Below are 12648 nucleotides of genomic sequence, written 5' to 3'. Positions count from 1 at the left end.
TTGCAGTTTTTTTTAAAGACGTTTTATTTGCTGTGCATTTTACTAACCCCTCCCTTACATTATCTTTTTTAATAACATAAACACTACTTCTTAGTATTCAAATTGGATTAAGTTTTTTTTTTCATATGCTTGCTAGAGAGTGACAGCATCGGGTGATATGGTTTCAGCCCGTCTTGACATAAAACATAGTTCTGAATCACTCAGGGAATTTTGCAATGGCACTCAGGGAAAACCTGGAAAACTCAGGGAAATTGGAAATGTCGACTTGGTAGACACCCTGGTCATGCTGGATGGACCAAGATTTTTATTGGAGAGGCTTAAAGAAAAGAGAGAAATAGAAAAAGGAGCATAATGGTGTTCGGACTTCGTGTGAAAGGGAAGCAAAAAAAAAGGAAAAAAGAAAGAAAGAAAGTCGGAAAAAGGAGCTAATGCACTAAGCAAGGTTTGGCACTGTAGGCATGTGTCCATGCACCTGGTCTGTTCCTCATGTTATGGTGTGTCAGCATTGCACCCTCTGGAGTTGTTTTGAGTGTGAGTTTGCTGTGCTGCTACAGTGATTAGCTGAGGTGTTGGATGAAGCATCGCATCTTTATAGCAGGCTTTTACCTACCACAATGACTCAGTGACTATGACATTTCGCTGTTGAGCTTGAGGTCTTGCATTTGATCATGGCCATGGTGGCTGCACTCTGATAGGGGCGGAATGCAAGACTGCCAGTGTACCGTGCATTGGATGCTGAAGCCCAGGTTATCAATATTCATCTGAAGCCCTCGACTACGGGGTCCCTCATAATCCCCTGCACAGTTTCTGGATGTTAAACCCCACAAATTTTTTATAGCAAGCTTTCATGAATTCAATTTAGTACTGTACTGAAAAAATGTTTGTCCTTTACAGTTTATCTTGTGATGCACATGACATCTGTGTGCATTTCTGTTATGTTAATGTACCTGCTGCATTTCTGTGAGAAAGACCACCGTAAAATTCCGAGCAAGCACCCCGACCTGTGATAACATCCTCCGCCCTTGCAACTTCACCGCTAATGTCAAACTTGGGCGTCATTCTGGAAAAGCTCCTCTCCCTTCCCCTTCCTCCGCTCGTGCCCTTATCAAGCACCGAGCCCAGGCAACACTGGCCTGCCACATCCAGTTTACGAAAAGAAGTTTCCGTGGTTTCTCTCTCTCTTTTTGTAGGCGCGGCTGCGTTAGCAACACGGCAACTTGCCACACGCCATTTGTAGTTCGCGAACCGCTGGCCGACAGCAGAATGCTGCGAACTTTCTTTTTGCGTCCGACTCGGAGGAGTCTTTCGATGGTTCTAAAAGTGCATGATGGAAAAGGACCAATCTATGTCTCAATAAAGTTCATGTGAAATAAAATTTTAAATCCACGCCCACTGCGTTTTCTTTTCTCATGGTAAAATTTTGTCGTCCCCACTTTGAATTTTGGGGCCATTCCTACATAGCCCCACTTTGCCAGCCAGCCATTACCAGCCACCTTGTTGGTAATTTCGACTAGACTTGCTTGAGGGGGGATGGGTGCGCTTGCTTGGAATTTTTCAGTATGGCACACTGAGACTTTTGTGGCATGGCACTGACACATGTGGCCTTTTGTGGCATGGGGTAGCATTAAGCAAGGAGAGTTGAAGAAAGGAAACGCATGCAAGATTTCTCCATTCCAGTGTATATTTGGAAAGGAGCCACCAAGCTAAAGCTTCCTCTTTAGCTCAGAAGCTCCTATCTAAATGCGCGGGAAATTGGGAATGGAGAAATTGTTTTGCCCAACATCCACTGCACCAAATTTCATGAAATTTGTTGTATTTAGAAGAATAAGTTAGAATCTGGTGGCTGTGGAAAGCAGATTATTTATTTAGGCCATCAAATTTTTAGCAAAATATATTAAGAGGAGAAGAAAAAAAAACCTCTAGTGCCAAGTCTTCGGCTCCGTAACTCAGTAATAAATAGCTATGTCACAATTCTGTAAACTGCACCTAGTTAAGACCTCCAAAGTATGCAAAATTTATATGTCTGCATCGCTCTCATATGTATCAGTAATTTCTGAGTAGGAAGAACTCAGTAAGCATTGTAACGATTTCATGTAAGCTATCTTTTTTTTCAAGTAAGCCACATTTATCTGCCTTAGGTGATCTAACAGATGCAGTTTACAGAAATGCATTCTGTATAGCTGTTCATGGTGCTGAGTTATGAGTACGTCAACTTTGCGCTTCAATTTTATTTAACTTATCAATTTCTGGTAATTTTTGTAAAGAGTATCTGGTCCCAAATCAGAACTCTACTTCTTACAGTTGCCAGAACTTGCACTCTCATATGCAAATAATTTCCTTCAAATCAGTCCAGCAGTTGTCTCACAAGAGCATTTCTTTGGTTTACCTGTATTTCAATTGGGAGATTGGAATTAACCCTGATATAAAGCTTCCTTTTAAGCTTGGTTTCTAGTTACTTTTGTTTATTTCACAGGCAGTGTTCAAAGAATGTTTGCAGCTGTCTTGAGGTGCTGTTGAGAACAAATGGTATAGTGTTGTGCAACATGTCTATTACGCACTGTTCTGTCCATTTACCACAATAAAGCCCATGCAGTGCTGCTGTACGCTCCCTAGAAGGACTTGTCTGATTATTTGAATTTGGAGGAAAGTGTGAGTTTATTATAAGTGCAGATTTCAAGGAACCTAGAATGACTGAAGAAAGAGTTCTTAGTAGTAGGCTTTAATTAAACCCTAGCATACAGCTGCAAAATCATGACAGGAAAGTGGCTTTTTCTTTCTTCAGTCTGCATCATCTGTGGTCTAGCAGACATATAGATATAAATTACCAATTGCATGGCCGACAGAAGTTTATTATGTTGATGTACGTGGTCAAGGACTGAAATTGGCAGTTCTATACGTCAGTGTGAATCGAAGTTCAGGCCCACTTTCTAGTGCATGCAGACTATAAAACCATGAGCAAGGAATTTGCGCATATGTTGTCTTTAACACATGTGTACATTCAGTTGTGGATTACTTGACTAAGATTACTAGTTGTAATCACATTGGTAGCACAGAATTGCTTTGCAACCTTTTATGATCCAGATGTGACTTGCCTTGGCCCTAATAACCAATCAAAAAGAAGCAGCATTTGCTGTTCTTCCAACTGTTGCATGAGAGAGCCTTAAAACATTTCTCTGTTTCTTTGCTGTTTTTATGTGCACTGGACTGAGCTGAATGAGGCCACCATAAAATGGAGAAATGGTTGAGGGCTGAGTTAGGGGCTTTCTGACTGTCAGTTGCTTGCTTGGTCAAAACAGCTGTGAAAGATGACGATGCAGCTGAAGACCAAGAAGATGATGGTCCATTTGGTGCAGATTTGGGAAGAGGAAAGCCAATGCCAGATGCTGCTGATTTCGATGACCAGGTGATGAAGCTTGTGGCTTCCACTGGCATGGCAAAACGCTGGCGCACACTTCCTTGCTTCCTGCTTTTTTCAGCGCATGGTCTATGGGCCAATCTTATTGGCTGTCCTCCTGAGCTAACCATTATGTTGTTTCTCTCATGCCACTTATCCCTTGAGCCCCTTCCATCTGTGCTTGCAAGAGATGACATACTCCTTTCTTCATTTGAGTCTAATCTGACTGTCTTACCTTGTTTTAGTACCTTCAGCAGCTGTTTGTTACTTTTGAATACTGCTTTCTTGTGTTGCAAGACTTGCGTTTGGACCTGTCCAGTTTGTTCTGGCCTCCAATGACATGTTATTTGCAGACTCACACTGTATATCTCCCAATTTTTGCTTTTGTTGGTAACATGGTGGTTGAATCCTTTGGCATGTATGCTTTTCGGAGCTCTTAAACCCCTTTCCTACGTCCCAGCAATGCAGCAGTACTGCATGGCACTTTGCATGGTGAAGGCTTTTATGTAGGCGTGTATGTATGAACATTCTATATTTCAAATACAGATTGAGTAGTCTTTACTGTTCAATTTGCATTTGATTAGGTAATTCACTAATCAATGTTGTAGAATATTCATTTCTGTTTGAACATCAGTGCAACTGGAAGGCTGTTTTGAATAATTCTGCTGCAGGATAGACGCAGCTTCTGCACAGAGGCACCAGTTCCCTAGTGAATGCACACAGCAGACAAGTTCTGCCTGACAATTTCAAATCAATAAATAAGGATGGCTTGCTCTTTGCAACCTATGTTCAAATTGGTCGTCTTTGTTTAGGCAAACCATATTTGCATATCTTTAGAACAATGTGTTGTGCTGTATAGTAACACATTTCTCTCGTTAAGTGAACACAACACTGTATGTACATCTGATGATGTGCTGTTTCCTTTTGTTTCATTGCTGTCATTGTCATCGTGCAGCAGATAACAAAAAGTAGTAGTTTCTCATTTACGAGCTCCTCAGTTGACTGGATGTCCAGCTGCAAATGGCACTACATGCATGTATCAAATAATGTAAATAAGCCTTATGTTTACAGCAAAGCTGCATATGTCTACACTTCCATACATTCTTCAATGTCCGTGCCTCAAAACTCCCGCATCCTCTTGAGGAGGCAACGCAAACCAGTAAGCCGTGTGCTGACACCTGGCATAGCAAGAGGAAAGCTAAGAAATCGCCTGATACATAGTTTCATGCAATAATAACCTGAGGGAACTCTGGCGATAGTGTCTGGTGGGAGCTGCATTTGGGACAGTTGAGCCAGCATGGGACTTAGGGGAAGTACATGGGTTTGCCTAAACTTGATCCTTCTGTCTTTAAATGTCTCTTCGACTTTGTAAATTCGTCATTTTCAACAAAGTAATGTGTAATAAATAATTATGTAAACATTATTAAAATCATACGCCGACAGGGTTTGAACACAGGACCTCTAGCACAGAAGCCTGACATTGAAACCATTATGCCACGGATGCGTGCATCGGCAAATGGCATAGAACACCTTTATGAATTTCTTGCGGGCAAGCCAGCGTCTTGAGATGCTTGGTGCATTTCAATTTGGACACCTTGACAGGTTGAGCTGCTATTAATAGCGATTGTGCATGTTCGCAGAGTATTCTGGAAGGGAAAAGCCCCAAAATAAGTAAACTTTTACACTGAGTGGTGTGCTTTGTCTTTTTCACAGCTCCGCTGGTAGCCTACATTCACTAAGTGGAATGGCTACATATTTTTTAACCAAGAGGACTCCACAAACTTTATATTTGACTTTGGTTTGAATTTAGGAAATATTGAACATTCACTTCAACATTAAAAGATAATTTTTCTTGAATATTCGTTTTCGATATGATTTGGAAATTTCAATATTCTAACAGCCCTACTGTTAAACCGTTTTGTCTGCTTAAACTGTTGCTGAAGACACACTGGAATATCTTTCCTATCCATGTTCTGTATACAACACCTAAAATTGCCCCAAACTCTTTTTTCGACACTTTGTATTGCTGCTCACTGCCGTAAGGACCTCTTTAACTTTTCTGTTGCTTCTTTGTAAATATTATGCATTATATGTGCTTCCGTTCAGCGCTAATGTTCTAATTTGGCTTGTATTTGAACATCAGATGCTATAAAGTATTGCTATCTTAGCCATGCATGGACACAGCTGGTAAGTTGCAGTTTTTTTTGGGCAGTAGCATAAAGGCACTACTGCATGGAACACTTACAACACATTTGCTTTTTTCTACCCTAAAGGACCCCAGTGTGATGTGCTTTCTCCTTTTTTGAACTAAATAATCTTTTCAGGTTATGACAAAAGTCACGTAAGGATTTGTTACTGTCATTACAATATTAGTGCTTCAAACTCATTCAGGGATAAGCAAAGCACATTCAACAATCTCAAGTATATAAAGAGAGAATGATAATGCAATTTTGTATGTGAAGCGGGCAAATGCACTATGTTGAGCAGCATAGTGGTCAGCAACTGTTGTTTGTGCTTAGCATTAGCGATAGAAGTCTTCTTGCTTGCCATTGCTGTTGGCTGTCGCACACTTATTGAAGATTATTCATGCCGGAGGTAGAAGTAATCTAATCCTTCCTTGCTGGGCAGAGGAGTACTACGTTTGCATAACATACAACCAACCATGATGCTAATCTAATATTATCTGTTGGACAAATTGGTCCATCATGAACACTGCAAGCTTTGCAGGCACGTGGCTTTCAGATGGGCACGAAATGATTAAACTAATGCTAAAGTCATCAGTGCTCTTTTTTAGTTACAGAATTCAAGTATGTGAGTGTATTGTAATAGAAGGGGGCCCATGTCTAAGGACCAAGAACATTTCTTGACTTGATGAGGTCTATCTCTTGATCCCTGTTTGTTCTTGCCTCACACGTAGCTCATCTAAAGCTCCACCTGTTATAATTCACTGTACAGTATGAAAAGGGCATGGTGAATACACAGCTGACAACACACTATTCTGGACTTACAACAGAATGATTTCGCATGCTTTGCCAAATAAAATTATTTGCAAGTTCAGCATTGTGTGTTGCTCCCCCTATCAGTCATTGTACAGTGTAACAGTACACCATATGTACAAGTCCCAAGTTTTTTTTGCCATTTGTTCTATTAACGTGACAGCGTTAACAGCTCCATGTCGCACAAAGTTTGGTGTCGGCATTGGCATTCTGTGAGAAAAAATTGCCATATATATTTAGGTATATGTATCTGCCCTGTCTTGCTATATGACATGCGCTATATGTGGGTTATATTGCCACACCATTCTATCACTAAAGTTGCTCATACCTTGTCTTACATTCTCAAGTTATTCCTCGGAATATTGAGAATGACAGCCCTCAAACAAACGTCATGAAACAACATGACAGCACATGCCTTTTATGTTAAATATTCTCAGACTTAAATAAGCAGTAAAAAAAACCTTAAATTTATGTAATCTTTTTTGCACGGCTGTGCACTACCTCTGGGATTAGCCCATGCAAGAGGCCGCATTTCTACCAGAAAGCTCACCTTTGTGCATAGCGTTCGCCGCCAGCGTTTCCCAGTAAACATTATGGTTACATATGCTGCAGTTGCCGGGAAGTGCAAAAAGCAGTTGGGGATCTTTGAATGCCATCGCATTCTACTCTTAAAGGAAAAGCTAAAGTGTCCTCAAAATTTTTCCTCTTTTGGTAGGTTTCACCACATCATAGTCAATTTTCAGTGCACATCACACTTGCTCAGAAGAATGGGTTACGGGAGGAGACAAAAGGAGGGGGAAAAAACATCAAAAGAGCTGGCATGGCCAGTGATATAAGGAAAGTATGGGGCAAAGCAGGTTACAGAATGAAAAACCAGACAACTGTTAGCAAGGCATTAAGGAACAGGAAAAATGTTAAACCAACCACATGCTTCTCCGATTTTGCATTTCTTTTTTACATTTTTTCTTTTGTCCGAATTTTTTCTTTGTTATTTGCTTTGCACTGTGCTTCCTTCAATCAGTGATCATGTATTGTTTTTATTGGTCATGTATTGTTTTTATTTTTTAATTCTGATCAGGGGTGATGCATTTGTCTGCACATGCTTGCATTGTGAAAAAAAAAACATACAAACAAAAATTAAAAAAATACCCTGTTGGTTGGAAGTAGAGAGCCAGTTGTGTCTTAACAGTATCTGTCCTGCGCCCCTATGTTTTCACTGCTTGTTGCCACTCTTGATTCTCTAGTTGCCTAATGGATGCCACAGAAAGGTTTAAAAAATATAAGTTTTGAGTTGTCCAGCACCATATATTGCAGCACTTAGCTTTAGGACAAAGCCTACCTTGATAATTTATTGCTTTTTCATAACAAGTGCTTTGCTGTAACAGTTAAGAGGAAGCTTTAGCTTGGGCCCAACTCCTTTGCGGCCCATGTGCATAGCGTTCGCCGTCAGTGTTTCCCAGTATACATTACAGGTTACATTACATGTAAAATGCAAAAACATTTTTCCGAGATAACCCTTGGACTGATTTTAATGAAGCGTGCTGCATTTGAGCGAGAAAGTTAAATTCTAGTGACTCTTGAAAGTGGGTCTGATTTAGGGTATGAATTTTGTTAAAAAGATTTTTGAAAATTTGAAAGTCTGAAAGAAAAAAAGAGGCACATTGTTTACAAATTAACGGCTCTGCATCAAGAACAGGTATCGCGGTTCTGTGAATGGCATCCATTACATCATTCAAAGCGGACAAATTCTATGTCAACTTATATCTCTCATGAATTTGTTATGTTGTGAACAAGGGTTCTGCAGAAGCTGGTATTTCCATATTACAAAATTTTTTGACAGTCATGGGTAACATATCAATTTTGTCCACTGTAAATGTACTATTAAATGCAATTCACAGAATTGTGGTATCGTTTTTCATTTCTGAGTTAGAGTCGTAAACTTGATAGTTTCGTTCCCTAAAAAACTTTTTATTTTTTCGAATTTTCAATTAAGATATTGACGACTTAAATTGAAAATATGAAACCAGCAGTCACTAGATTTTAAGTTTTTCTTTTAAATGCAACAAACCTGGCCAAATTTGGTGCATTGGTTGCCGAGAAAAACGAATTCTCCTTTTACATGCATTTAGATAGGAGCACCCAAGCTAAAGCTTCCTCTTAAGCGCGGTAATGTGTCTTAAAACACACACTACATTGACCTTATGGACAAGCTGCATGTTAGATAATTATTGTACTAACACCCTGCTTTACTCATCACTACCTTGAATAATAATCTTTGCCAAATAACTTATAAAAAGTTGTTCACATCTATTGAAGATTCAGTTTGTTTACTTTTCTTTTTTTTTGTGTGCATGACAGTGCCGCTGCACTTTTGTGACATCCCACACTGTAGCTTGTCTGTAGCAGAGCAACAGCATCAACTGTGCAATTTTGCAGGGCGCTGAGGCTGACCCACTGCAACAGCAGCAGCCCAACAACATCCTCGAAGATGGCATCGCAGCAAACCCCAAGTAGTGACACAGTGCACTGCTTTGCTCCTTTCTTTTTTTCTTCTTGGTCTTCAGTGGGCTAAGCACACATGTGGAGACGCATAATGATTTGACTGTACAGTTCATCTGTGGAACGAGCCAAACCAGACTAAGCAGTGTTACAGGCTTGACCTTGTGGGAGTGAGCAGGGAATTGTGCTTTGAGTGCTCTTGTGAGTGACCATTAGAGGTGGGTCTCCCAAGTGTGCAGTGTTTGTGAAAGAAGAAAGACGAGGATTTCCAGAAGCCACATTGTCTTCAGGAAGCCACTGCACATACTAAAATGCACACTGGAATGGACATTTAGGTGCCACCCAGTTCTAATCATCGACAAGGCATTTGTTTTTCAAGCCAGTTTTATCAGATCCACCAACACGCTTCCATGCTAAAATGTGGTGGATTGCTGAATGCATTTCATAGGTATGGTTCCTTGCTTCTACAGTTTAGTTAGCTGTTTTCTTTTTCTTTTAAGTGTTGACTGAGATTTTTGTGGGCACAGGGACAGGGGCTCCTTGAGAGCAGTTGTATGCAATAACTGTGTGCTTGTTTGTTTTTTATTGTGCTTGTTCTTATCTTGTTCTCTTGTTCCTACATCTGAAATGGCCATTAAAGGCCCCTTTTCGGTCACATGGAAAGTGTGTCACTTTTATTCAATCTCTTGCCTACAGCAGCTCTTTATGGCTGCAATTGGTCAACTTGTTCGATCTCTAAACAGCATCATGGTGTGGGCATTTTTTACAACAGATGCCTGTTTATGAAGCCAGGCTCAACCAGTACCACACGTCTTTGGTAGGAACACCTGGCCAGTGCAGTAACCTTTCCAGTAATCATGGTAACTTTGCCATGAAATTATTGTAAATTTTAATTGAGGGACTTGGAGAAACAAGTTTGATGGCCTTCAATATTACATGGAAAACTGCCCCAAAGCTTTACGATTGTATAGGCCGCGTGCACCGCCTATAGAGGCGCCACTGATAGCCACCTAGCGGGCGCTTCCAACAATACGCGTGGGAGCAGTAGCAGACGACAACGCTTTGCAGCATGGGTGACTGAAGTTCGCGGCTGCGATTTGTCCTTTATTCGGGCGCCAGACTGCTTCTTCTGCGGTGAAAGCTGTAGGGAAGACGCAGGCCTCTGTGGGAGCGGGTATGCACAAGATGTTACCGGTGTTTGGGGCAACATGGTCCACATAGGCGCCAGGCGCGTCCCGCAGACAAACGCCATGAAGACCATTTACATGAAGTGGAGCTCATGTAAACTTGCCGACAAATTTTGTTGACTAATGCGATGTCTCGACCGTGTTTTCTTTTTTAAATTCTACCCTTGCCGTAATGCTGCTTCTGTACCTCAGTAATAAGCACCCGTCGTTAGTGCAGACTTAGATAACAAATCCGCACGGTGCGATGTCTGCATATGCCGTTGTGATTTTTCTGCCGATGAATACATGTGACGCCGCCGAACAAGTGTAGTGAAAGTCGCCTGAAGAAGAATAATTGCGAATTTATTGATAGAAGCGCGTACACTATATAGTCAACGAAGCCACCAAACGCACGGGTTAATAAAAGCGCGTGTTAGCGATACCGCCGATGAACTGCCGTCCGCGCTGCAGTTTTTGCAATTTTAAATTCCCTAAGGGAGCTGCTTGGAAACGTACAAAGCTATAGTCTGACTAACTTTGCAGTAGTTTTTTTTAATGTTACTAGAGAGAGGTGCCACATGATATATTTAAAGGCAGAGCAGCGCCAGTCAAATTAGATCCAGCGCTGGCGGCAAGGCCGGGTTTAGTCCTATGCGGCATAAGCATAACAAGAAATAATTCAGTTGAGTACAAAATTCACTTGCAAGAAGCGACTACGTTGTGAAACAAACAAATCACTCGGCGTATTAAGTCTGCTCAGAAAGCATCAAGGTGTGATGACTTACCAAACATGACGCGAACTATTCAGCGAAAAATGGATCAGCGAAAAATGTAACAAAAATACCATATGCAGCAACTAGTAGCAATTCTCGCCCTGAGCTACCTATTTTCTAAACACATTTCCCAAAATACCACAATATCTAAGATGCCCTCGGGCGAAATGAATAAAGCTGTTAAAGAAGCACTTGCTTGGTGTCATTCCGATAAGACACAGCGTGATTTATACCCTTTACAAACGAGGCAGGGGGAAAACCTCGCAGCTCAAAAGAATCAAGAGTTATGCATGAAGCAACTAGCAACAGTTAAACATGTGCGAAGCCACGCATAAAATAGATGTAAAAACATGAAGTGCGTGACAGCTGGTGCGAGGATTTACCGGGCCACATAAAACTAACAATTTCAGTTCTTGCAAACTTCTGTAGCTTTAACATACAATGCAATGCGCTCGTGCAGTCGTGCTGCCTAGCTAGCCCAACGCGGTAAAGAAGTGGAAAACAATATAAGCGGCAAACGGCATTCCGAACTTTAGAGAAATGCCTTTAAACCGCATGTTGCACTGCAGACGAACTTCGTCGCTTACGCGTCTAACTACAATCGAGTAAAAAATAATAATAAAAAAGAAAAAACACCGAAGCGACAAAGGAAAGGATGAGAACGAGAAATTTCGCGCCGAAGCGACGATCCATTGCCACCGTTGCTCCTGCTGATGAGGCTTTGCGGGGAATAATTAGAACCGTATCGCCGGCACGTTTTCGCCGGTATTTGAGCCCCCCACCCTGCAACAATTTTTCTTCGACATTCTTCGGAAGCTTTGGCCATCCCACACATGCGAAGGGTGTTGCCTATTTTGCTCTGAAAACACAAATAAGGCGGAGAAGCACTATCAGCGACGCAACAAACTACGGCGTGCTACGGCGCGCGGCTCGCTCCTCTCCCATGCGTTCTGCGCAAGGCCGCCACCAGTGGCGCGGCCATCGGCGTGCACGCCGCGTTATAGTTACTGGGTGTATAACTTAATTGAGCCATGATCATATACAGCCAACAGACAATGAAGCCAAGGAAAGCATCGGGGAAAGTAGCTGTGTTTGCAATGAAAATGTAGAAAACAATAAAGAAAAGGGAAATAAAGTGGACAAGAAGATAACTTGTTGCCAGTGGGAGCCAAACCCACAGCAACAAACCCCGCATGACATGTGTGTTGCACTACCAGTTGTGCTACGGCGACGGCTATCAGTTCGTCCACGAACTTGGATATTTATGTCTACTAGATGTAGCCCTGGGAGTGCGAGCCAGCGCCACTCAAAGCCATGGGAGGGGTATGTGGAACCTCCTTTTATGCCCAATGGCGTCACGTAGCATGTGAAGTTACGAGAGCAGGCACATGGCTAAAAAGCCCTCATATGCTACCTAATGACATCAAGGCTGCCAGATTCGAGACCCTTAATGAAATGAATGAAAAAGTAACTCAACCATATTCATTAAACAATGAATAACTGAACCATGAATTTTTGTCAGATGTATGTGTCCAATAGCATTTTGCTTGTAGTTGTACTGAACTATCTAATAATTTTTTATTCTTTATTTTATTGTGTGTGTGGCACACTTAGCAAGTTAGTTCAAATTATTTATGCTAATCTTTATTAATAATTTTAGAGCACACCTATCACATAAAAGAAAGTTGTAGGGTGTGCTCAAGAGCATGTCAGATAATGCAGTTGTTCCCATGAAATTTTTTGCTTCCCCGTGACATTGAAGAAAGCTAGCAAAATCAAAGTCCACATTCTAAAATATGGGACCCACAGGAAGTTTTATA

General features: G+C 41.4%; 1 protein-coding gene across 9 annotated transcripts in view; it reads left to right on the top strand.

Annotated features, from left to right (window-relative positions):
* LOC135904515 (uncharacterized) overlaps window positions 1-9552 on the top strand; it is a 103311-nt gene extending 93759 nt beyond the window's left edge. For 6 of the 9 annotated variants that reach the window (XM_065435311.2, XM_065435314.1, XM_065435309.1 and 3 more), the window contains 2 exons: window positions 3297-3403; window positions 8827-9552. In XM_065435311.2, the coding sequence (XP_065291383.1) occupies window positions 3297-3403; window positions 8827-8904 (185 nt within the window). In that variant the 3' untranslated portion in view covers window positions 8905-9552. Of the gene's footprint in view, window positions 1-1190; window positions 1321-3296; window positions 3404-5718; window positions 5736-8826 lie in introns of those variants that run through there. The other 3 variants (XM_065435316.1, XM_065435318.1, XM_065435317.1) reach the window with 3 other exon arrangements.
* The last annotated feature ends 3096 nt before the right edge of the window (window positions 9553-12648 follow it).

Source organism: Dermacentor albipictus, chromosome 2 (genome assembly GCF_038994185.2).
Source record: "Dermacentor albipictus isolate Rhodes 1998 colony chromosome 2, USDA_Dalb.pri_finalv2, whole genome shotgun sequence".
Taxonomy (NCBI): domain Eukaryota; kingdom Metazoa; phylum Arthropoda; class Arachnida; order Ixodida; family Ixodidae; genus Dermacentor; species Dermacentor albipictus.
This window is presented reverse-complemented; position numbering and strand designations above follow the sequence as displayed.